Here is a 24,902-nt window from a genome sequence, read left to right on the forward strand (position 1 = left end):
AAGACCTGGCAATCGCATTATCACAGTTAATATTGGTGCTAACTATTGACATGTCATGCTAGAATCACGGTCTACAAGAGAAGAGAGCAAAGTTGTAAATAAAATACTCTGGCATCCATGGATAATCCTCTGTCGCATGGTTGATATTCCTCCCGTTGAAAATGATATACATAGTCAAGCCCCGCCGCTGTATAAGGACGATATATCTATCCCCACGCTGTCCAACTGGCACCAATTGTCCATGGAAATAGTTATCAACATGAGCAAAAGGAACATCCTGTCGCAATGTATTCTTTTCTTTTGTTTGAATATCTCCACTTCCATATCTTTAGCTGCAAGATAGCTTTCAAAAATTTATAGTAATCTGCTGGTCACTCAACCCCAAATCAAGAGAGGAAGAAAAGGAAAGGAAAAGAAAAGAAGATTGTTAAAAGGAACAAAGAGATACCAGATTTGAGAGTGGGACAAAGGTCAAAATAAAATAAAATCAATCAATCAATCAATCAAAAAATAAACAAACTCAGGAAATAGAACGCAAGTCAGTAGATAGAGATTCAAACCCTCAGTAAATATCCCTCCCTATTTTCGATTTTTGCCCTTTTGCCCTTCAGACTCAAAAATTTTGCGAAATAAAAAAGGGACAGACAGACAGACATAAATTGCAAAAAGAATTCAACAGCGCATTTGCCCATATCATATCAATATTCATACACACCACATCCACATCCACACCCCCTCCAGCTTCAAGTATCCAATTTGATTCGATTCGACTTGAGCTGATCTGATTGGATCCCGCTCCGTTCTCTGGAGTCCAGGGAGCTATGGATGGATTTTCGATCGGTGGGATTAACGAGTTTCCATTTTCTTCTTCTCTCCGGCCGCAATTCCCCCTCCTTCTCTTCAATAAGTACTTCCTTCCCCCCACTTTCATTAAATTGCGAAATCGATGTATGGTGCGGTCGAACATAGAAAAATGAAAGAAAAAAAAATAAAAAAATAAAAAAATAAAAAAATAAAAAAAGTCCCCGCCTCCTCTTTATTGTTGGCCGGGGTTTATTTTCAGTACGGTGCATATCCCCTGCCCCGACCTCTATAGCCTCCACGATATACGCCACGGGGAAGGAATCCACCACGTCCGAATCCGCCGCGACCGAGGCCACCCCGACCACGACCACGCCCTCGGGTCATTCCTGGTAGATTGGTTCGTTTGGGGACGACCTAAATGAGGCGGAGAAGAGAGAGAAGGATTACGTTAGTAGATAATTTCATAGATGATAATAAAGACGGGGAGAGGAGATGGTTTTTTTTTTTTTTTTTTTTTTTTTTTTTTTTTTTTTTTTTTCTGGGAGGAGGGTAGCTTGCTCACCTTCAAGTTCCGCCCGCGGAAGACACTCTCGTTCAAAACAAGTGCTTGAGCCACAAGACTCGGCTCCGTGAATTCCACATACGCATACCTGCGTGTATTTATACCAATTAGCGCTCCATCTCTTGCCAGGCAGCGCGGATGCAAATGTTTTTAAAGACGAATATAGAAAACAATAAAGATGAAAACAGAGAAAAAAAAGCGAAACACAGCTAATCCACGACAGCCCAAGGGGCGGCAACGGCAGCATAGTAAGAAGAATAAGGGCAGGGCGAGACAAACCCCTTAGGATGGCCGGTGAACTTGTCGAGCAAGATGGTAACCCGATTTATCGACCCGCAGCTCTGGAAGTGTGCCTGGATCTCTTCCGGCGAGGCGCCGTAGTCGACGTTGCCGACGAAAATGCTCCGCGCGTCGATATCCTCTTTATCCTCGCGCAGGCTCTCCGACTGCTGGTCTAGCGACGCTTGCATCTCTCGTAGTTTGGCGGCTTCGGATTCCATCTCGGCCACCCGCCGTTTCATGGCGGCGATTTCTTCCTAGAACAAGAGAGAGGAGTAGGTCTTGCGTTAGTTGGATGATTTTTTTTTTTTTCCTTTCTGATATCTCTCGGAATTGAGTAGCAGTACAGCGGGTGGGAGACGGGAAATGAGATCTTTCGGGGTTTCTCTTGAACCCCCAGAGTCTCTCAAATGAAGTATATATATATATATATATATACCGTGCATGTGTAGTATATGTATATCTAAACTTACCTCCTCATCGCCAGGTTTCTCATGTGTCTCCAACCGCTCATCGGCAATATCAGCTGCATCAGCCATGATGACTGTGACTAGAGTGTGTCGAAGGTGTCACCTCTTCCTGCGAACTCCCTGGATTAGATAGGCAGAGCCGATAAAGCTAACCAAACTGGCGGCGCGTCCGGAGATATATAGGGAGTCCAGGGGGGGAGGGGGGTGTTTTATGCTAAAAAGCGCAAAATCTGTTTCTGGGCACAGATGTAGGGAGGACGATGATACGAAGGAAGTACAAAGAAAAGGGTCTCAAGGGAAATAAGGGGAAGTAGGGCTGCAGAGACGGTTTGTTTCGTTGTATGGTTTGCCTTGTCTTGTCTTGTCAATTGCTGCTGGATGAGATTGGGGTCTTTCGTTCGCTGCGGAAACAGTCGCCAGTTGCTTTTCTGGCGTCGGTGACGGATTAGGCATGGCGCCATCTTGGACCATTCGAGGCCGGAACCCTGCCATGGCAGAGGCGAGGGTTATATAGAATCGCTGAGTTTCTTTGGAATTTAACGAATGGTATAATTACTACTTATTTACTATTTAGTTCGTTGTTCGTTTGGTTTGACTAGGCTGTATTTCTTGCTTGCATACTGGCTCGTTACTGCTGGCTGATAGGGGGATCTTAGTATTTAACTAGATAGCGATGATGGGATAACCCACTCCGCACATGGACAAAAGAACATGGAGCAGAAGTAGGAGCAACAGAAAGCCCGCAAAAAAAAAAAAAAAAAAAACCATTGGACGGTAGGTACCAAACAGTTAATGTGAATAATTATAATCCTTGCTCCCTGAAACGCCTGCTGGAGGTTCCAAGGCGATACAACGGGCCATATGAGAAATGCCCGGAAACAATAGCAAGAATAATTTCTCATTTCTAATACAGCCCCGATATGTACACCACACAAAAATTAAACTCAAAAAAAGGAAACGAAACAAATAAGAACATCTTTGCAGAGAGTTAACGGAAAGAAGGGAGGGAAATTGACAAAAAGGGTAAAATAATAATCGACCAATGTTCTGCCAACATGATCATGAAGCAGGCGGCGGTGCCTGTTGTTTACGAAACGAGACTTTCTCAACGGAGACGGTTTCCGCCCCCTGTGCGTCCTTGCGTAGCTGGTACACGTATAGAACGAGCACATCACCTTGCACCTGTATAGAGAATTAATCAGCCGTCCATTCGTATCCTGAATGAAACACGGATCCACCCCGTCTGGTGCGGGCGGCCGAAAAGATATATGAATTAAAAAAAAAAAAAAAAAAAAAAAAAAAAAACTCACATCCATCAAACAAAAACTGGGCGTCTGCTCCTCTTCCTCCAACCCACCCTGTGTCGTAAAAGCCCCAGTAGCACTGCCCGGGTTGACGAAGAATCTGCCTTCCAACTCGTACGCCTCGAATTTATGTGTCCCGCCCCACAACAGCACATCGACATCCATCTGCCGCGCGGCTATGAGCAGAGAGTCCGGATCGCCGGGCGGTATGATGGTGTGGCCATGGGTAAAGCCGATGCGCAGGCTGCCGTGAGTAACAACTTTGGAGAGGGGGAGATTGGGTGAGTCGACGTCGAAGTCGCCCTTCACTAGCTGGAGGTCCGGGGCGATCTGGCGGAGGAATTCGAAGGTGTCGCGATCGGTGAGGTTGCCCAGGCAGAGGATCTGGCCGATTTTACCGGGGGTGAGGAGCTTTTTGAACTGTATTGGTTGTTTGGTTAGTCCATTGAGATGATGTTTGTGGTTTAGCTAGCTAGCTCCAGCGAGCTGCTTTTCTACGGCGGGGCAACAAGGCATGGGGGAGATGGTTTTCTGCGAACCTTTGCAGGAATATCCTATTGTTATTATTAACATCATTGCAGGTGGATGTTAGCACAATAATTGGAGGTCTTCTTCTCCTCAAGCATTCAAAGGAATGGAGTTGGGTGACGATAAGACATATAGGGAGCGGGGATACAACATACCGGAGCGCGGTCAGGGACGAAGAGGTCGCCGATGGCCAGGACCAGACGAGAGGTCATACTTGAGGGAATGGTCCTCAACAACCCATTCCTGGACGATGGTACTGAGGTGGGATGGTAACAGCCTTCTTCTTCCTCGCTTGTCGTCGTCTCCCGGAGTTAGATTCGTTGTATCTACTCCTTGTTCTGTTCTGTCCGGTTGTTGCGACTGCTGACGCCTAACCGCCCCGGTCCTGCGGCTACGGCGTCTATTTCTCGAACGGGAAATGGGGTGTCTTAGCGCCTCAGCCGCCTCAGCCTTAGTAGCGCATTTCCTAGCTGGAATATCCCCAAGTCGAACATGGGGAAGTTCTGCTATTATTAGGACTCTTTTTTAATTTGCTGGCAGCCGAGTAGAAGGGATATAATCAGGCAATTGGACGGACAAATTGATCACCCTGTAACTGGGCTCCCCGTGGCAGGTCTTTTTCTACAATGATTCGTTCGAAAAACGATCGCAAGCTGATGCAGGCAGAGTTACATCTATGCTTGATACTCAATGAATGTCTACTCGTTGTAGCAAGTTCACGGTACCGTCAGGCGCAATGCAAGGCTTATATTATCACTTAAGCTTATGACTCCCAAGGCTAGATAGATAGAACCTTGGACTAGCAGTTCCCGCACCGAACGACACGTTGAGATTTTGGCAGAGCTAGGTCTGCCTGAACTTTGGTGACCAGATGTGCGTTGAAGCTCCCAATGAGAAGGGCAGATCTTCTCGGTCGAGAACGGAATGACTCCAACTACTTCTGCCTTCCGTTTCAAATTTCCAATCGTTAGCTCTCTGGCGGATTGATTGCATGTAAGGGCAGATCATCAATTTCATTACCAGTACAGTCCAGTACTCCATTATGGCTGCTCACACCTCGCGCGGTCTCATCTCTCCCTGGTGGCCTATTAACTATAGCCTATGGTACAGCATTCAGGCTCTTTAGTCCGCGAATTGGGTAGGAATAGCTACCGTTGTCGGAAACCTCCGACGCCAGCGGCCAGCGGTCCTCCACTATTATCCTGGCCGAATAAGATGGTTTGGGGGTTTTTCTGTTCTATTGAAGACTAGTTAGAAGATATACATCGGAATTAACTACCAGCAGAGATATATTTGTATTTTTTAGGGAAAATGGTCAACCAGTAGTTGCTATGTACCAGAAATGAAATATTGCAGACATTTCCACCCCGAACGTTGGCACTTCTCTCATATTATTAGAAAATACTATTCATTCGTCTCACAGTTGACAGACTCAATCAAATAGAAAGGATATTACTTGGGGTTGATTCTGAATCCAATCCAATCCACCGCAAGATATATCCATATCTGTGTTGTTGTTGACTTTGGCCAAAACAAGAAATTAAGCCCTAATGGCAGGCTTTTTATTTAACAAAAAAGGATATTAATATTGCAAAGAAAAACAGAAAAGAAACGGAAAAAAGCAAAAAAAGAAAAAAAGAAAAAAAGACTCTCAATTAGATTCGACTGGTCCGGGTTATTTGGCCAGACTGGGTATAAATATTTATTTCAACTCTCCCCTCGCTCTCGGTCGAAATATTTAATCCTCCAGCTCTATCTCGGCCTGCTAAATAATATATCTCTCCCTCCTCCAAGGTATAATAACTATACGCTGTACAACCCTTGCAGCCTCCGCATCTGCAGATTGGCTTGCGCAAAAACAGGGAAAAACGAAGCACCAAAAGCATATGCTTAATAACCTTTCTTCGGCACTCCGAGCTGTGGCCCGGCTCAAGCCCGCGGGTGGAGAAATAATCGCCCTGGCTCCCTCACGGGCGAGTCCGCGGCTGAGCCTGATCTCTCGACATCTGGATCAGAGACTCCCTTTGCCGGCCTTGAACACGCCCTTTTCGACCGAGAGATCTGTGTCTGTCGAGCCTGACGACCTTGAATATAAACCCCTCCAGCGGACCCCGCCTCTCCTCAACCACAAGAATCCTCTTGCTCCCACTCCCACCAGCAATCGAAAAGATCCTGCTGCGAAAATGTCCGCCCAAGCCCCGCACTCGACGCTCCTGATCCCAGGCCCCATTGAATTCGACGATGCGGTGCTTCAGTCTATGTCCCATTATGCGTACGTACTTGCTTCTCCCTATATAGATATTATTATTTTCCCTTTGCTATACACATTTTCCCCAGTGTTCCGTCCGCATTCCGCATTGCTCTGCTCCTAACTAACCAAACTGAGCAGTGAGAGTCATGTTGGCCCCGCCTTCGTAAAAACATTTGGCGAATCCCTCGCTCTCCTTCGCCGCCTCTTCCAATCTACCTCCCCATCTTCCCAGCCGTTCCTCCTTGCCGGTAGCGGCACATTGGGCTGGGATCTTGTCTCCGCCAACCTGATCGAGCGCGGCGAAGATGCCCTCGTCCTGCACACCGGCTACTTCGGTGATTCCTTTGCCTCTTGCCTTGAAACCTACGGTGCCAAAGCCACCCAACTCAAGGCCCCAATCGGCCAACAACCCTCCCTCGCCGAGATCGAGCAAGCCCTAACCGCAAAACCCTACAAACTCCTTACCGTCACCCACGTCGACACCTCCACCGGCGTCCTCGCAGATATCAAGTCCATCGCCGCCCTCGTCCGCCGCGTCAGCCCAGAAACCCTCGTCGTCGTCGACGGTGTCTGCAGCGTCGGCGCCGAGGAGATCGCCTTTGATGCCTGGGACCTCGACATCGTGCTTACCGCCAGCCAAAAGGCCATCGGCTGCCCGCCCGGTCTCAGCGTCGTCATGGCCTCCGGCCGCGCCATCCAGCGCTTCGAGAACCGCCAGTCCCCGCCCACCAGCTACTACGCCTCCATGGCAAACTGGCTGCCCATCATGCGCAACTACGAGGCTGGCAAGCCATCCTACTTCGCCACGCCCGCTACCCAGCTCGTGCACGCCCTCCACACCACCCTGACACAGGTAACCAGCAAGCCGCTGGCAGAGCGCTTTGCGGCTCACAAAGCTGCCTCGCAGCGTGTTAAGCAGGCTGTTGCTGAGCTGGGGTTGCAGCAGCTGGCGACCAAACCCGAGGACCAGGCCAATGCCATGACGGCCATCCGGTTGCCCGAGGGCATGACGCCGCCAGATATCCTACCTGTGCTCGCGAAGAAGGGTGTTGTCTTTGCTGGGGGGTTGCACAAGGAGATTGCGTCTAAATATATCCGCTTCGGACATATGGGGGTCAGCGTAACGGGTCCCGGACGGGATGATATTGACAAGGCGATCGTTGCGATGAAGGAGGCGTTTGCGGAGGTGAAGAAGTAATTAGAGTCTCCCTTTTTTATCTTCCTTACTTTATTTTTCCTTTGTTCCATTGAAGGGAGTTCTGTTCTCTGAATATATTCTTTTTTATTTTCAAAATTACTTTAATATCAGTTTACGGTGTGAAAGTGATGGAACGGGCGGGTTTTCTTTCCGGGCGGAGGGGACTGGAGATTGTGTTTAGAGATACCTACATAAGAATGAACCGCTTTTGATATTCCACGAGCGGGGAAATTATGGGGTTTTGCATATAGGTAAAAGATGAAAGAATACAAAAAACCTGAAATTATAATTCCTTCCGCACTGTAAGCAAATATATCCTCTCAAGATAAAAAACAACAAAATAAGACATTCTTACATGCTACATGCACAATTACCCAATAATATACAGATAGTTACGGAGAAATTCGACGTGAGAACATGATCATTTCTTTTTCTAGCTTCAAGTATCTGGATCTAACTGTAGTGCTCAAGCGAGGAAGCTGGTTCGAGCACTCGCTATATATCCCTTTAGCGAAAAAGACGGGAGAAAATGAAACAAGCTGCCAAACCCTAGCATGGAGAACTTGGAGAAGAACCACGGGGAGTGTTCAGGGTAATGTAATGAAGATAACTGAAGCAGAACTAAAACACGGGGTGAGGGGCTGAGGAGAAGAAAACGTAAATAAATACGGAGTAAACAAAATAGAGAGGGTGAAAAATGATATCAACAGAAACGCAACTAATAGGGGAAAGAAGAAACAAAAAATAAGGGCAAAATACATACGGCGAAAAATAGAAACAGGTAGCATACTATCTATCATAAAAAAAGAAGGGAAATTAAAAAAAAAAAAAAGGAAAATATAGAAAAAGGGGCAGCACCCCTCCTCTCGTCGTTGGCCTACCAATCATCATCGTCCTGCGGCCTCATCGCGCTCTGCCTCTGCCTCAACGCCTCCGCAAGGCCACCCGCAAAACTAGTACTATTCATACTATTCGGGGTGGCACGACCACTCCCGCCCGACGAGTCGTGCGAGTTCATGCTGACCGCGCTGTCTCGCGGTGCCGGGGGCGGCGCGGGTTTACGGCCGGCAATTGGCCGTTTGGCTGGGGGAACGGGTGGGGTGGGTTTGGCTTTCGCTGCGGCGCGGGAGGCGCCGTTGGTTACCACAGGGTTTACGGGGTTGGCGTTGGAGACTGTGGAAGCTCTGGGAGCGGCTGGGGGTGGAGGAGGTGGCGGGGGAGCGGCTGCTTGGGGGATTGGAGCTACGAGTTCTTCTAGATAGGCTTCGGGCGCCCAGCCTTGGGCAGAGGTTGTCGTGTTCATGCAAAGCCACCATCCTGGTAATTTCACGGGTTATTAGCATATTTTCGGTATGTGATTTGTGATTTGTGATTTTTTTCTTTTTTTTTGGATAGAGATGCGAAAACAGGGGTGAGGGACGGGGGTTGGGGGTGTTATTAACGCTTACCGTTTCCTTCTTTTGCCATGATTTGGACTATTTCGCCCTTCTGGACGGAAAGCTCGTTAGAGCGCTCGCTGTTGAAATCATATAGGACCTTGGCGGTATGTTTTTTGACTGCCGGCGGTGCGGCCGGGGGAGGAGGTGGGGGTGCTCGAGCTTGCCCCGAGGCAGCCTGTGGTACAGGTCGGTAACCAGTATCTGCGGCTTGGGGGGTAGCTCGCGGCAGAGGTTGAGGTGCGGGTGTTGGCTTCGAAGCGGCTGGTCGTGAGGCCAGTTTTGATGGCCCTCCTCCAGGTCCCCCAGGCCGGAGCAATTTGCCCTTGGTGATGGGCTTGCCAGCAACCTGCCTCGGTCTCGGAGTCGGCTTTGATACAGAATCTGGTGGTTGGCCTTGACTGGTGTGGATTGTTCCACTTTTGTACAGATCATCTCGAACAACTGTCGAATCTTTCATTGTCTTAATCACAGCCAATTTGCCCGGCTTTTTGTTATATTCAATACTGGAGGCTTGTTAGCTCTGCAAGTAATAAATGTACTGGGAGAACAACTTACGTGTCGGCGAGTTTGAGATTGAGCTGACCGCGGAGTGCATTGGAAAGGTATGTAAAAAATTCAGTCTTGAATACACAGCTGATAAGAGGGTCCGGCTCCTGTGGAGATCCAACTCCAAGAGCAAACCAGTCATCTTTCAGTCTTGATGCGCTGACGAATTTGATTGCGCCGAGCGATATCGTTCGTTCCGCTGAAATGTTCAACTGATGATTTACGACACTTTGGACGACAATGTAAACATTGTTCGATGTCTTTTACAATGACACACGTTAGCCAAGGCATCAAAGTTATGCAAAAACGAGAGGCGCACATACCAGAATTAAAATTCGCGGAGAAGGTTTACTGGAACGGCCGAATTTGGTGACAAGGAGCTCACAGCGGCAGGAGAATAAAACATTTTCGGATTCTGGATGTTTCTGTTGCGTTAGGAATTCCACTTCACCGCATAAAAGTATTTTAAAGAAAATAGCACTTACTGCTAATGCGAATCGAATCCCTGATCATTTCTCCCGGGCCTCCAGCGTTGCTAACTCCAAGATAATCACCAAGGAATCTCCGCGAGCCAACGAGACTGTATCGGCGCCTTTCTTTCCTTCCACCAAGGATTTTGTGCCCCTGGTCTCGCAGTTTAATATATTCCAGCCCTCCAGTGACCCGTCTCCAGAATCTTTGGATTCGGATAGCACATTCAGTTCGGTACCGGAGGTAGTTTCGCCAAGCGCGCTGGATACGGATGGCCATGTTATGCCAGTATCTATCTCGCATGTGTTCAAGAGCGAAAAGGGTTTCGGGGGTTTTGATAAAGGCTTTCGTGGTGCCCATCTGGTACTCTTCTGCCGGGATGCTTGTGTCTTTCAAGATCTGCCTCGCTCCCGATTCAGCGTCCCCAGTCCAGGTGTAATCGCCGGCATATGAGGTCTTTGGCGACAGAAGGTAGAAGCGCTCGACAAATTTGTCGAAAGTTTGACGGTAGGCAAATCCAGCTCTGCGAATCCGGACGTTCTCTTGCAGACCAAGGTATTTAATTTGATGCATCACATTGCCAACATTGTACTCGGACGGAGATTTGTTGTCGTTCGGTTTTATAGTTCGGATATATGACGGTTGTGCCTTCATTAAAGTCGTAACAAGGTCGTTTGCAGATGCCTTGATCTTGTCACCCGCGGTTGGAGGTCGACGCTTGTCGTCCTGATTAACTTGGTTGGGGAAGAGCGCATGGATGAAGTCGTTGCTACTCGAGCCCACAAGGTTAAGTAGATCTTTTAGTAGCTGATCTTTATTTTTGTCTGTCATTCCGTCAACAGTGTAGCCGACGTCACCAGCGTAATGCTTGACAATAAATTGACCTTGCCGGGACTCGAAGTTTGGATTTTGACTCAGGAAATTTAGTCTTCCCACAAAGGTCTGGTCGGCGGCTCCGGAGTCGGCATGTGCAGTGGCACAGGCGTCGTTTAATGCCGCGAAAATCCCGGGGGGGCGCTTATCTTCAATCAAGGAGCAAACAACTTTGTTATCAAAGTAAGTAATGGGAGTCCACTTGATTTGTTCGCGGGCGTATTCTTCTTGTTCCGTCTTTAGCGTAAGCTGGATGAAGATTTGCTGCAGTTTTTCGTTGACGTAATTGATACAGAGCTGCTCAAATGAGTTCTTATCAAAAATCTCGAACCCGTAAATATCCAGGATACCGATTGAATTTTCTACGGCTTCCCTTGCTGCGAGTGAGGCATTAACTCGCTGAACGATCCAATCAAACATGTTGAAATAAAGGGCTTTCGCGAGTGCGTCTCGAACAGCGGTGGCCTGGACAACGTTCAAAGGAACTTCATACACAGACCCCCTGCGCCCACCTCTGGCTGTTTCCATAACCCTCAATGTAAGTGCTTTGTTTACCGCGGCAGCATCGACCTCTAATAGGTATGCGACGAAATCCACTACCGATTGATCTGTTATTGAAACGTTAGAATTGTCGTCTTCGAAAAATTGCATATTTCCAAGCCACAGAATGGCTGAAAGAATGCGGAAGATATTATCCTGCTCGGCCTGCGCTAAACCAATAATTTTCATGGCGTCTAATGTATCTTTGAAATCAGCAGCATCGTCTATACCAGGGACATCAAAACATTTAGAGCGACTTGTATACACATATGACTCTGGTTGTTGGATGCCGAAGTTTTCTGGAACATATGTCAGCTTGACGGAGTGGGCTCAGCTGAAAGCATAGACATTCCACATACCTCTATAAGTCTGCGGAGCAGCTTTGGTAAACTGATAAAATATATGGAAGTTTCGCTCATTTGTAATTTGACCAACCACTCTAGATTTCTCCAGGAGGTAGTTTGTAATCGTCGCGCCGACAGGCTCACCAACGGAGTTGAATTGCAGCTCTAGATATTTTCCGAAGCGTGACGAGTTATTATTCCGCAACGTTTTCGCATTGCCGAAGGATTCGAGAAGAGGATTGGTCGCCAGGACCATGTCCTTGGTATGTTGTATGGAAGAATCGCTGCCGCCCGATACGTTCGCAATATACTGCATCAGCCGCTTGGCAGCTTCGGTTTTGCCAGCACCGGATTCCCCTGAGATAATGACACATTGATTCTCCTTGTATGCTTTCATGTTATAATATCCTGCTTCCGCGACAGCGAAAACGTGCGGGGGGACTTCCAGTCGGTTTTTCCCGCGGTAGGAATCAAGAACTTTGTCGGTGTAAATACCCACTAAATCGACGATCAGTATGTCGCGCTCGATATTTGTGGTAAGCTAGGTGTGACTTACAGTCTCTAAACGGGTTAACAGAGACAAGTACATGGCCGATGTATGTCTATATTCCAGGAAGTTGTCAGCAGCCAGGTGAAAGGTACAAAGTTGTCGCCTAAGCTGGCATTTCGGAAGGCAGGCAGGCATACGTAAATCTCGCCATGTTCAAATCTCTTTTTCAAGTTCTCATTTATGGCCTCATTCGACACTTTACTGAGGAGTGTAAGATCTGACACTCCAACCTCCTTCTTCTTTGTGCTTTCGAATACGGCCTTCTTAACTTGAGGTTTCCCCCCTGCCCCGCCCTCACCATGCCTCGACCGACCAAAACCACGACTCTTCTTCTCCGGATCTCGAGGGCGTCGCGAGTGTCCCTACATGAATATAGTTAGGGATATAAATTGCACAATAAGACTGAGCGTAATATGAGGGGCTATAGTCCGCCAGGACTTACCATATTCTCTGGGTTGCGCCGGGTGCGTGTTTGGCTATTCTCGCCGGATTGGAGGGAATATAGACCACGACCTCCTGAAAGTATAAATGAACGGGCGCAAACAACGAAGCAAGAGCATAAATATTTGTCCTGTAGAAAAGCTTCTTATCCGGCAGAAAAAAAGAAGTACAGACTCAGAATGCAGAGGAAGCACAACGACGGCAGAAGAATAAAGTAATAAAGGATAGGTGGGTGGACAGTAGTTAGTTGCCTTTGACACTTCAACGTACGCGGTACCGGAACGATGATGCGGCGCTTACTGCAACTGTGCCACAACCTTGTGGCGTCTGGACAAGATTAGTTACATAATCCACGTAACTACATGCAATCATTCCAAGCGTTTTCTTTTCTTCTTCTAACGCTAAACCGTTTTAAGACCTCGGGTAGCTTTGGTGCCTGGCACAGCCTATATTATTTCTCAGTCTGAGCTTGGTAGTAGATACATACATAACATCAGTCTCTTGTTCGTCATGAACCATACAAAGTTGATGATTTCGTATGTCCTACGTTCATACAGTCTGTACTGTTCAAGTGTGCTTTCCCAAAAAAGCCTCGAAACAAACGAGCCCAGCAACTGGGATAAATCTGTGGAGCGCCAATATCAAAATGTTAAAATCTATGTTAATGAAACTGTTCTAACCCAATTAAAGTGCGCTCACATACAGATTTTCCTCCAACAAGATCCCAGTTGAAGTTGTTGTTTGGAATCACCGCGATTTACTGAATCTCTCCCATTCTCATGCTCTTAGTTTGACAATAATGGACTCATACGCAACAGAACCAGAACATATTCCGGCCACTGACTTATATGCAGATGTTCCACTTTACGGGCGGTATCACCCTGCGCAGAGTGATTTTTGTGTGTGAAACCAAAGCCTCATTAATATACTGGGAACCAGTAATCGACTTATATCATGAATCTACCCGAATTTGCCCTGCAGATGAAGGTGCCTGCAGATGAAGGTGTTCGTGGTGTGTTTGCTCTTGGGAATGTCGTTGCCAAATCAAGCAATCAGGGGAGATCGACTATTCGTTCGCTGATTTCCATGGGGTTGATGCATCTATATTGCTAAAAAGGTAATAGAGACATCAGAGTACCAGAGATTTACTTCACTGGCAAGACTTTGATTATTCTCATGGGCTGTTTTACGCTCCACCCGAAATAAGATCCAAGGCTGCCAAGTTATAATTCAAGAGAGGTTCCCTGGTATTGACGTGTACGGAGTATTGCAAGGCCATGACTTTCACAATGCCAAAAGTAGTCCTTCACACAAGCAGACATGGGTGTACTTCAACAGCTACATACTATCAAATTTGATGAATGCTAGGTTTGGGCCCATTTTACCTCAGATGCTAATATGCTCAGAGACAGTCAGATAAATCCTCTCAAGAGAGAGATTATAGAACTATTCCACACCAGCCCTGAGAAGTTAAGTCTGAACCTAGCATCCTTTCTTCTTTCCTTTACAAATCCTTACTTTGTGATTGATTGTAACAATTTTTGAAGAATTTTCTTGTACATTCTTCAATTGAATTGTTTTATGTCTATACTGTATTTGAAAACTTTCAAAATTGCACATAACACTTGTCTTTTGCACATCTGGTGGTATGAGGGGATTCTGATTGTTGCGCTCTGTCACAAGCCCTCTGGCTTCTGTTCACCCCTTTCCCACTTCAGATCAACTTGCAACATACAGAATACGTGCAAACCACTGTGCAAGCATCGCCAGAACCCGGCGCTTAAGGCGAGATGAGGTGACTTACTCCTGAGGACGAGACTAATATTCTTATTGCCCTTAAAGACCATGAACAAACAGTCAAATAATACTCTCATCTCCTCAAACACTCAACCTTAATCCAGAAAGCCGCTGTCCATCACCTAGGTTTATCTCCAGAGAAATGTGAGACTGATGGTCTCAACAACTTGCTGTCTGAAAGCTTCAATGTCTATATCTCTATCATTGTTTGCAGCTACAAAGTGATGTTGATGCGGTTCTCAATATTGCATCAGGTTGGCAAATCATTTTGATTAGGCAATGCAGATGAAAAATATGATGTGAAGCAGTCACTTATGCATGGATGAAGGAGAATTGTCCTTCCATATTAGTGTCTAAGCTCTATGAATTTGCTCTATCAACAGGCCAAAGTGTAAGTTTTCAGACCTGATATGCATCATCTGATCAGGAGTATATGACTCACAGAAATAATAGTTCACAGCTACTGAGAGACTGCCAGTCCTTCCTCAATATTTTCATTATCTTTGATGTTACATGCTTAAGCTGTTTAGATAGGAACCACCATCTAGATATGTTCCCTGTCAGGGCCCATGTTTGAGTGATCTCAAAGCTGGGTATCTTCTAATCTCATACTGGCTCACTGACTAGAGTGTGAATGCAATTGACACGAGTCTCTTTACTCCTCTCCATCAAGAGTTTGTGGGCATTCTGAAGCAGGAGGAGAAGCAGTCTTACAAGAACATACAATATCATTTTCAAAGAATATGAGTCCGAGATGGAAGAACAAGATGTTCTGGTTTTTGTTAGTGCTCACGTCACTGGCTGGTCTTTCTCAGATATCTTACAACCACATCTGGCCGGAAGTCGCAGGAGACAGTGTTGACAGGGGGTGGTTTCTGAAGATCATAATGCACTTTTGGATGCAAAATATAGAAGCTTTTATAGTGAAGAAACTGGGAGACAAAACTGCCTATGATAAGAAGCTACAGGAGGAGTTTGATATTGCGCCTACCACCTAGGCCATTCTGCCTCAGCTTTCTTGGTTCTCCCTTTCTATTGCCTCAAGAACTTCTCGATACATGTTTTCTTCCCCGTTCCTCTTTCGATGGATCTGAGTGGCTTCTCCAGACAAGCTGAGCAGGGCTAATATTTTTCTATCTATTGTAGTCGCCTCCTCGACTGCCGCGCTGTACGATGAAGAGGAATATCGATCCGCAGTGCTTCCTGCTCTATCAGCCGCCGCTACATGCAGACTCCTTTCGGATTCGGACAGGTTTTCTTTCGCTTCTTCTGCCGCCATCAGGATGCGTAGATCATGCTTGGCCTTTTCCATTCTTCTTTGGTGGGTGTGGTGTCCCTAGCAAACCGATAACAATCGTGCCACTTTCAGGACTGTTGGCCCAATTTGGAAAGTTCACCGAATCGCGATTGTGGAGATAGTAACATAGTAACTGTAGATGGTCGCGAAACTCTCGCGAGCTCTTTTGATCTTTTGTCTTCGTGCTCATTATAAAGCGGTCACAAATCCCAACCTGATAAGCTACTCTCCTTCGTCCACCATTGAGTATAACTAGATAACTTGATCATACCTAATTGCGGGAGGCTAGAATAGAAAACTTAACTAGACAGCGGGCTTGGGCAGTCTGGAGTGGATTGGCGGGGTAACTGAGTATAGTAGAAGATATTCAAGTATATACTCATGAAGATCTGAATTATCTGGGTATTGGTGTAGAATATCTATAGTGAAGTAGCAGCAGGCATAACTCTATCTGAGGATACCGAGCTTGCCTTTCATAAGTTCCTACCAGAGTTGGCACCTCAACACGAGTATTTCAAGTAAATGATCTGGGAGAGGAATTAAATCAAAACGCGGTGGAGGGAGTCGCATCTTTAAATTCTAGATTAATATCTTTATACTCTAGCTAACGAACTCGATCTATCTAGTCTTGAGTAGAAGAAACGTAACTACATGCGCCGGGAAGACTTTGTACAGTACATGGCAACTGAGAAGAATTCTCGTGTTGGTTGCTGAGTGGAGAATTTAGTTTCCACAGCTGCGATATAAGAAAAGCAAGCATGGTATGTGGGTAAAATATGTTGGTATCGACAGCTAGAAAACCAAGTAAAATATACATGGAAGAATTGAAACGGTCAAGTAGGTATTGGAAACCATTTTGCAATGTAGATTTCCTCGTAAATCGATTGAATATCCCTCAAATAGATAAGTTTGATTACTGGGATGATCTTCAGATGGTATATCGATTGAACTTTATTTGGAGACTTGAGACGGTAATGGCGAAGAGGAAGACGGTTGCGAAGAGTCACTCAAAGGTTTGTATGCGGATGAGGAGACAATGGGACTAGAGTAATTGCCAGTCTCAGGAGCAGTCGTACTGTCGACAGTCGCTTTCCTGGGCCATTTAAAATAGCCAACAACCTGAGATATCCAACCAGGCTTTTCGATCTCTTCCTCCTCTTCATCAACATCCCAAACATCCCGTGGTAAGATGCGTTTTATGCTTTTCGGCGACTGTTTCTCCAGCCTTGCTTTCAGCTGTATAACTTCCCGCTCTAACGCAACGAGACCGCGCCGCGCCGCCCTTTCGGACTCTTCCAATTCAGCGAGGCGTTCTGCTACATCCTCTCTTCTTGATGTTTCTTTCCTTCGTGCTCTGAACGCCTCGAATACTATCAAACCACCTGCAACCAGAAACAGAAATGTTTCACTAATAAATGTTGCTCCAGAATCAATGGCTTTCGCTTCTGAAAGTGGTCGGATTCGTATGGGCGGAGGCGGTTTCGGAGGCTCTTGGGCCTTTTCCTTTAGTTTTGCGGCAAGTGACTCTTCAAGCTTGGTTTGTGCTTCTGTTTTCACGGTCGTGATACCATGCTTTTGTTTGGTCGCGAGGGCTTCAGCAGCAGCCTCTCGCGCCACCTGTTTTTCTATCGCCGCAGCGTTCTGTAGGAGACCCAGCCGTAGGCGCATATCCATCCGGTGGAGGGACTGGGCAAAGGAAACACATAACCGTCGGAATCGCTCATGTTCACGCGCTTGTGCTTTGATTTGGTTCTTTGGTTTTTTTCGGTATCCAGTTAGCTTTCAAGGTCGCTAAGAACAGCGCAGATGCGCATTTGCTGGCTCCAGCTTACAGCAATAGGTTTTGACAATGTTCGGATGACCAGCGAGGATATTTTAAGAGTCACGGACATTCTTGGGTGAGTGTACGTTGTAAGTCTGTAGCTTTGAAGAGGGGTTCCACGATGTGCGGAATCATGCTAGTGAAGTTGCAACAGCCTCCATTACTTGGAACCGGAGACTACACGACGTCCAGGGTCCGGCTGATGAACGGGATATCGGGCGATTTTAGGACGAGAGTCGAAGTTCCGCTGCGTCAATGAATACTGCGTCGGTCGTTGCTGATTGGCTCTGAGCCCTCAGGTGGATTACATAAGGAGATGGCCTAAAAGGGCTTAGTCTGTGTTATCATTTTTCCGTTTCCGGGCCAATGTTTACAATATTCCACTTTGAGAAACTCAATCACTGTTCGATGTCGATTCCTTCACGGCTCCATGCGACAAGGCAGTAAATCGCTGCTACGGCATTCAATAATAGCCCAGCGTGTTGTGGCATTTAATAGAACACATCAAGGTTGCGGTGAATACTATTCTTTACTCTGCATGTTAGTATTGTGGATATCGCCTCGTCGCATCTTTGTTAGTTCTGTCAAGTCCTGCTATCCAAACTCTATGAGACGGCTAACCAAAATCACCTTGATTCAAACCAACAATATAGCCCGTGGCAAACTTCAAACCTGCTCTATGAGAAACCGAATTTTTGCTCTAAAATATATCACTTGTTAATATAATTTGAACTGTCCAACGATTCCTGCTTGTCGCGATCGCATGAGCTCGATAAAGGAGGTACCCTTGTACATACCACGATGGAGGCATTGTCACCTCGCTCAACCAACATTCTCTCCAAGCCCAAGACCGACCCTATAATGAAGGCGAGCGCCAAAGATGCACCGCCTCAAAAGGCGCGGTCCGCCAAAAACCACGCCCCCCCACCTCCTGCTACGGTTCGTGAGCCTGAAGATGGGGGGGAGGAATACATCACTGGCAAATTTTTAGGAAAAGGGGGATTTGCCGTATGTTATGAAGGGAGGCTTGCGCGAAATAACAGGGTATATGCGATGAAAGTGGTAAAATCGGAAATGAACCAGAGGAAAATGGAGGAGAAGGTATGAGATAACAATTTGGGGAACCCGACATTTTGCACCTTATGGTGTCTAACTTTCCGCACGTACAGTTCCGGACCGAGCTCCAGATACACTCAAAAATGCGCCATCCCAACATTGTTGGTTTCTACAGGGCATTTGCCTTCGAACAAAACACTTATGTCATTTTGGAATTGTGCCCCAATGGCTCGGTGTCGGATATGGTGAGGAAGCGGAAATACCTGAGCTTGCCCGAAGTCAGGAGATTTATGATTCAGCTTTGCGGGGCGGTTAAATATATGCATAAGAGAAACGTGGCCCATCGAGACCTGAAAATGGGGAATCTGTTTCTCGACCGGAATATGGACATCAAAGTTGGAGACTTTGGCCTAGCTGCTATTATCCTGTCGGAGAAGGACGAAAAGCGACGGAGAACACTATGTGGAACTCCAAATTATATTGCGCCGGAAGTTTTGGATAAGAGCAAGGGAGGCCATAATCAAAAGGTTGACATATGGTCGCTTGGCGTAATTTTGTGAGTGGACCTTACTAGCGGCTTGAATAACGTCAGTTCTGTGAATTAACCGTTGGTCCTAGTTTTGCCATGCTCACGGGATACCCCCCATTTCAATCGAAGACGCAGGACGAAATCTACAAGAAAGTCAAAAATCTTACATATGTCTGGCCCAAGGAGTCCGAGGGTGCTAATTACATTCCAGTGGAGGCAAAGCACTTGGTCAGCTCCTGCCTGAATTTGAACGAGGATGAACGACCGGAGCCCGACCAGATTGTTGATCACGCATTTTTCAATATGTACAATGGCTGTATACCACGTCAACTGGACCCAGCCACACGCCTCGCTCCACCTACCTGGCTGACAACCCAAGACCCTCGAGGAGACCGTATGAGTCACGGATATAGTCTGGACCATGACTCGAAGTATTTGGGGAAAATAGCCCATGCGAAAAACTCCAATGAGCGATATCTTATTTGCAAAAACGAGTTTTACACAGAATGTGGGGTTGGTAGGACTTCTACTGGATCAATTAGGAGGCCAGCAGGGAAACGGTGTTCCAAATCTGCCTTCGCTGAATGTGCTGCTGAAGAAGAAAGGGGGATGCAGCCCATCGTCCCCATACCAGAAGATCTAGTCTACAGCTATTACACCGGATCCAATGGAGATTGGAGCCATACAACGGAAGAGGATGATGCTCGGCCCGATCCTGATAGTCCCATTGAGGGTGAAGTGCTTCCCAAAACGCGTAACGCATCGTATAAACAGCAAGCCGCCACAGTTGCTCGCATAACATCGGCTTTGGCTGCACAGATTCGCCGCAAAGAAGCTCAAACCCAAAGCCATGCAGCTCTCCTACGGCAGCAAGCTGTGCCACAACGACAGCCAACAATGAACCCCTCGTCTTCCCAACACCCTCAAGGTGATATTAAAGACACCGCAGAAAATGGCATTCAGACCGAGACCATTCCTCCCCAGCGGCTGCTGAATGAGCGACCAATCCGGGCACGGAGGGTAGTGTCTGGTTATTCTGCATCTGTCCGCGACAGGAACATATCGTTGACTTCCGCCTTGCCTAAATCCAATTCGGAACCAATTAATTTGACCATCGGAAAAACGAGATCACAGTCGAGGCTACAAATGGCAGCGTTGACGCGAGAGAGAAACGAATTAGCACTGGAAGCCAATGAAGTGAACCCGCTAGATATCAGAAATAAAGACATGTTTGCTTCGGTTCGCGGGATGCCTGCGAGAACAGTTAGAGTCGACCCGCGCGAGACAGAAAGACAGCGACCGTGGGAACAGCCAGTGAACTCACAGCAACAACAATCTCGTGATGTGAAACTGGATGAGAGGTCCAGGAGCGCTAACAGTAGTGGAAGTAATGGCAGCAAATCCACCAGCTCTTCTAACAAATCACGATCCACACTTGGGCTTAGTCCTCTAATACATCCCGACGAACATGCAGAACTTATGCCGGGGACGACCGCCAGTGAAGTTTTGACTGATTTGAGAACATACCTTAGAAGCTTTGGGCATCTGGAATCATTGACAGCATCGACTTCAAGGACACGGCAACGGCAACAATTTTCATCACTCTCCGATCCACATCCCTATGTCGTCAAGTGGGTGGACTATACGAATAGGTACGGTATCGGGTACGTTTTGGACGACGGAAGCGTGGGCTGCGTTTTCAAAGCAGAGCACGGCCGCCCAGCCAGCTGCGTTGTGGTCCGGAATGGAGAACGGCATATCCGTCGGAAAGCCTATGCGAAAGAAAATCCTCGTAGTGCATATGCGGATGCCGATCAACTCGTGCCAAGGAATGGTCAACCTGTGGAATTTTATGAAAATGTTGATGTACAAGACAATTCATACTCTGGCGGTGGAACGAGAAGGGTGCTTGTTCAGCCGGATGCATTTGAAGTGAGGAATCAAAATGGCCCCGGTGGGCCCGGCATAAAAGTTCGGATGAATTCTGGAGTTGACTGTGCAAGGTGTGATGCGGAGAAAGTCAAACGAGTCAAGCTTGTCGACCAGTTCGGCAAATATATGATTGGAACATTGGGAAGGAGTGTGGATGAAAACTGCCCTCCCGAGGATGAGAGAAACTATAGATTTTCCGGCAAAATCGGTCAATATGTCAAATTCTATCAGCGACTAGGGAATGTTGGCATATGGGGTTTTGGGGATGGAGCGTTCCAGGTTCGTACTGCCTAGAGCAATCTGATATCGTGGAACTATCTAACTTTCTCTCCTATTCAATTATAGTTCAATTTTCCGGATCATACTAAACTTGTTATTTCACTGCCACGACATGGATCGCAAGGCTCGTCGGAGCCACAGCCTTGCCAGGCAGATTTTTATCATCTTTCTCCATCTGCGGCACGCTACCTATCAACCAGGGGCAGAATGCATCCAGCAGGTTTTGATACCAGAGCCGTTATATCTGAAAACCTGAACACCTATCTCGCCGCACTCTCAGGTCATCCTATCCACCCATCCGGAATTAGCAGCAGTCGGTTTTGCGATATATTAGAGGCGAATGCGTTCCGCGACAAATTAGACTTCGTTCAACAGGTTCTGCGGAGCTGGTTTGAGAGCAGGAGGTTAGGTAACAGAGTACTGCTACGGAATACATCATCGACGACCATTAATACTGGTCCAGATAAAACCATCCCTGACAACTTAACATCCAAACGAGGCTACCGCGGCGAAATATTTTGGGACGGTGCTCAGGAGAAATCCTGGTTGACGCCGTCTGGGGGTAAATTTGTGTGGGTTACTGTTGGCGCCCATGGCGGCGACGGCGAGTATTTTGCCGTACAGCTCAAGGGAAATCCTGAAGGCGGAACAGTCGAGTGCGTTGGCGCTGAACAGATACAAGATCTGCAAGATCAATTGATGGCGTTAACTGTGCGGTCGGGTTAAAAGGAGCTGGTGCTGGTGCTGGTGATACCATTTAATTATTTTCTTTTTTGCCCCTTTTTTGTGATATCCGAATACTACGTTCCGCTATGTTGATTGTTATCCTTTCTTGTTTTCTTTTCTCCTCTTTGGCTTGGTGTTTTGGGGTTCTTTTCTACTACTCATTTTTTTTTCTTTTCTTTTATATACACATTCTTCTTCAACTCAGCGTTTTGCATTTTTACTTCTCTGCATTCCCTCGCTCATCGAATGCCTTTGACCTTCATGGTTCATTTTAACGAAGTTACGCAGCGCCTGTCACTTTCTCCTGGTTTCTAGCATGGTACTAGGCCTTTCCGTTCTCTTGTTCATTTAACTGGCGTGACTGTGCTCTGATTCTTTGATTCTTCTGATCTTAACTTCTACCTTGAGTTGCCCATCTCCGGTCACGGATATGGGCATTCTTACTACTTTTTTTTTTTTTTTTTTTTTTCTTTTTTCTTTTTTTTCCTATTCTAGTCTACTCTATCCAGCGACCTGAGCGTGTAAATGTGCGAATCATTCTGAAATTGGACGGTTTCATTGTTCTATTGGTTCGTTCTCGATGTTCCCTATCGAGTTTTGCTACGGCGGCGAGTATAATTGGTGATAGTTGACTTGTGGTTGATGCGATGAGCAGTATATATATAGCATAGATATTCTCTATAGTAATTGAAGCGATGACACGGAATGTGAATAGCCGGCAGATATCTGAATTCATATCCACGCTTTTCCTCACCTAGAGCCGACGTAACGGGAATAGCTTATACCATAGAAAGCAATTCATAGTCATTCAAACTGAAATGTTTATACTCTATTTTAAAAATGATCTACACTCTACACTATCATAAAAATGGACGTAGACATATCAATCTACATACTGTATACTTTATTGCGCTCAGCTGTTCATGTTCAACGAGACTAGTATCCCGCTTTTCTCCTGTAAAGATTAATCAATGGCTCGCCCTTCTCCAATCGGCCCAAATTCACCTTTAACACATCCAAAGCCCTCTGCATATACTCAATCCCTAACGAACTTATATGGGGTGTAATATGCAAATTCGGTGCATCCCACAGCGGATGGTCAGCCGGCAGCGGCTCTGGTTCCGTTACATCAATCGCCGCCCCACCCAGCTCGCCAGACTTCAAACTCGCCATCAACGCGTCCTGGTCAATCACCTTGCCCCTGGAGATGTTGGTGAGGAAAGGACGGCGGGTGGTGCGGGTGCAGGATTTGGAGAGCAAGGCCATTTCTTCTGCACCGATGAGATATTCCGTCGAAGGCGTCAGCGGGACCGCCACTAGGAGGTGGTCCAGGTTCTGCGACAGGAAGTCGTGGAGAGCGGCTTTGTCGGTGCCGCTGTGCCAGGATATCGGTAGGCTGCCGTCGGGGTCACCGGTGTTCGGGACTATGTAGCCAGTATCTCGCCGGGATTCAGGGGTCGGCCGCGGAGAGACGGTAAATGCCAGCACTTGCATGCCCATGGCGACAGCGACACGGGCGACTGCGAACAAGCTGTGTTAGCGGTGGTATTTTTGCGCACGGGGAATATTGTACTGGCCTCGAACGTTTCGCAATAATAGAAATGTAAAGAAGTCAAGGTGGGGGTAAGAAAAATTTAGAATTGACCGAAATTGTGGGGTTAATACCTTGCCGCCCAATACTTCCATACCCCAAAATGCCCACTCTTTTGCCTACATTATCCTCCATCTTGTTGATGAGGCTCTGATTATGCGTCCAAATATGCTTCCTTTGCCATTCGGAAGTTTGGTCATACATCTTGGAAGACACGAGCCAGTTCATCACCACCCATTCGGCGATCGGTGGGCCGTGGATGCCGGAGGTCGTTGTGAGATCAATATTAGTGTCTGTCACCAGCGGGTGGTTTAAGTAGCGGTCCATGCCCGCAGAGATTACATGGACCAGTTTCACACTAAATGCAAAAGATATGGTCCGTTAGTAATGACTTCTCAGGCGCAAGTGTTTAACTGGATTGTCGCATTGTCGCTAGTAGCAAGGAACAGGGTCGTTGCGTACTTGGGAATGTCCTCGAGTGTCGGCGCATAATGTAGCATACACAAAATGGTTGCTGAATTCAGGAGGTCTGCAAAAGCCAGAATAATTAGCAAAATTAAATTCAAATTGTTCCCAACTGAACGATGCCGAAGAAGGGAGCCATGAAAAACGAACGAAAAGAAATCGTAGAAGAAACCCGGATTACAAAATATACAACAAGGAGCGTATCAAATTGGGTATATAGGTTCTTCATACTCAACATTATGACCGAACAAAAAAAATAAATATGGTTGGATCATCGTACTGTACATTCACGTCTGGCAGCGCACATAACTAGTGGTAAATATATCGTGGGAGCAAGTTTACATGTTAGGATTAAACCCACCTTTTGGCACAGCACCATTGACCTGCGTTTCACGCTGCTGCTCAAAGTAAGACACTCGAATATGCGGAAAGCTTTTGCGGATATCATTTATCAAGGCGGCTGGTTCGGGGAACGGAAGAATCACCACAAGGTGTTCTTGCGACGAGGGAGCGTCACCCATTTGTTGACTTCGAGATTTTTGCTTGCTTGAGCCAGTCAATGTTCAGGCACTCTATTTATTTACATGCACTGACTTTAGTGTAGATGAAATGGTAGGAGCTATGTGCTGCGATGTGTTTGAGTGCGCAAGTCAAACAATATGACTTATATATTAAGTTAAAATGTTCCAGGCGCACACACTCTGGCAGAACAAAACGTATATATGTTCCTCGCGTCACAGGGCGGGACCTAGGGAGTAAGTTATATAAACATTAGCCTTTTCTAACCGCTCTCATACTCGGACACTTA

General features: G+C 46.8%; 8 protein-coding genes across 9 annotated transcripts; 2 read left to right on the forward strand and 6 right to left on the reverse strand.

The window, feature by feature from the left end:
* Positions 1-12: 12 nt before the first annotated feature.
* On the reverse strand, positions 13-2,566 carry BDBG_02376 (RNP domain-containing protein). The gene is made up of 4 exons (XM_002627659.2): positions 2,119-2,566; positions 1,646-1,902; positions 1,367-1,454; positions 13-1,218 (listed from the first exon to the last, which is right to left on the reverse strand). The coding sequence occupies exons 1-4, from the start codon at positions 2,182-2,184 to the stop codon at positions 1,060-1,062; spliced, it is 570 nt and encodes a 189-aa protein (XP_002627705.1). The 5' UTR covers positions 2,185-2,566; the 3' UTR covers positions 13-1,059.
* Positions 2,567-2,599: 33 nt separating this feature from the next.
* Positions 2,600-5,595, reverse strand: BDBG_02377 (vacuolar protein sorting 29). The gene is made up of 6 exons (XM_031720761.1): positions 5,285-5,595; positions 4,968-5,184; positions 4,103-4,891; positions 3,959-3,973; positions 3,426-3,839; positions 2,600-3,297 (listed from the first exon to the last, which is right to left on the reverse strand). The coding sequence occupies exons 3-6, from the start codon at positions 4,157-4,159 to the stop codon at positions 3,175-3,177; spliced, it is 609 nt and encodes a 202-aa protein (XP_031577037.1). The 5' UTR covers positions 4,160-4,891; positions 4,968-5,184; positions 5,285-5,595; the 3' UTR covers positions 2,600-3,174.
* BDBG_02378 (alanine-glyoxylate transaminase/(R)-3-amino-2-methylpropionate-pyruvate transaminase) lies at positions 5,408-7,872 on the forward strand. The gene is made up of 2 exons (XM_002627661.2): positions 5,408-6,219; positions 6,337-7,872. The coding sequence occupies exons 1-2, from the start codon at positions 5,834-5,836 to the stop codon at positions 7,394-7,396; spliced, it is 1,446 nt and encodes a 481-aa protein (XP_002627707.1). The 5' UTR covers positions 5,408-5,833; the 3' UTR covers positions 7,397-7,872.
* BDBG_02379 (myosin-1) lies at positions 7,319-12,848 on the reverse strand. Its single transcript, XM_002627662.2, has 10 exons — positions 12,602-12,848; positions 12,297-12,521; positions 12,166-12,211; positions 11,625-12,107; positions 9,867-11,564; positions 9,705-9,796; positions 9,391-9,641; positions 8,845-9,338; positions 7,588-8,713; positions 7,319-7,475 (listed from the first exon to the last, which is right to left on the reverse strand). The coding sequence occupies exons 1-9, from the start codon at positions 12,602-12,604 to the stop codon at positions 8,274-8,276; spliced, it is 3,732 nt and encodes a 1,243-aa protein (XP_002627708.1). The 5' UTR covers positions 12,605-12,848; the 3' UTR covers positions 7,319-7,475; positions 7,588-8,273.
* A 2,482-nt stretch (positions 12,849-15,330) lies between these two features.
* BDBG_02380 (uncharacterized protein) lies at positions 15,331-15,877 on the reverse strand. The gene has a single exon (XM_002627663.2). It carries the CDS (start codon positions 15,707-15,709, stop codon positions 15,407-15,409), a length of 303 nt encoding a protein of 100 aa, XP_002627709.1. The 5' UTR covers positions 15,710-15,877; the 3' UTR covers positions 15,331-15,406.
* A 360-nt stretch (positions 15,878-16,237) lies between these two features.
* BDBG_02381 (OPA3 domain-containing protein) lies at positions 16,238-18,110 on the reverse strand. Its single transcript, XM_002627664.2, has 2 exons — positions 17,527-18,110; positions 16,238-17,446 (listed from the first exon to the last, which is right to left on the reverse strand). The coding sequence occupies exons 1-2, from the start codon at positions 17,584-17,586 to the stop codon at positions 16,646-16,648; spliced, it is 861 nt and encodes a 286-aa protein (XP_002627710.1). The 5' UTR covers positions 17,587-18,110; the 3' UTR covers positions 16,238-16,645.
* On the forward strand, positions 17,916-22,862 carry BDBG_02382. 2 transcript variants are annotated; one of them, XM_031720762.1, is made up of 5 exons: positions 17,916-18,056; positions 18,170-18,617; positions 18,686-19,128; positions 19,191-21,312; positions 21,379-22,862. In XM_031720762.1, exons 2-5 carry the CDS (start codon positions 18,318-18,320, stop codon positions 22,036-22,038), a joined length of 3,525 nt encoding a protein of 1,174 aa, XP_031577038.1. In that variant the 5' UTR covers positions 17,916-18,056; positions 18,170-18,317; the 3' UTR covers positions 22,039-22,862. The 2 variants fall into 2 exon arrangements, with proteins under 2 accessions (XP_031577038.1, XP_031577039.1); XM_031720763.1 differs by having other exon boundaries at positions 17,916-18,090; positions 21,379-22,507.
* Positions 22,863-22,974: 112 nt separating this feature from the next.
* BDBG_02383 (dehydrogenase) lies at positions 22,975-24,615 on the reverse strand (the record flags this gene model as incomplete). The annotated part of the gene is made up of 4 exons (XM_002627666.2): positions 22,975-23,558; positions 23,704-23,987; positions 24,092-24,158; positions 24,456-24,615. The coding sequence occupies 4 exons, from the start codon at positions 24,613-24,615 to the stop codon at positions 22,975-22,977; spliced, it is 1,095 nt and encodes a 364-aa protein (XP_002627712.1).
* Between the last annotated feature and the right edge of the window lie 287 nt (positions 24,616-24,902).

Source organism: Blastomyces gilchristii (assembly GCF_000003855.2).
Source record: "Blastomyces gilchristii SLH14081 genomic scaffold supercont1.3, whole genome shotgun sequence".
Classification (NCBI taxonomy): domain Eukaryota; kingdom Fungi; phylum Ascomycota; class Eurotiomycetes; order Onygenales; family Ajellomycetaceae; genus Blastomyces; species Blastomyces gilchristii.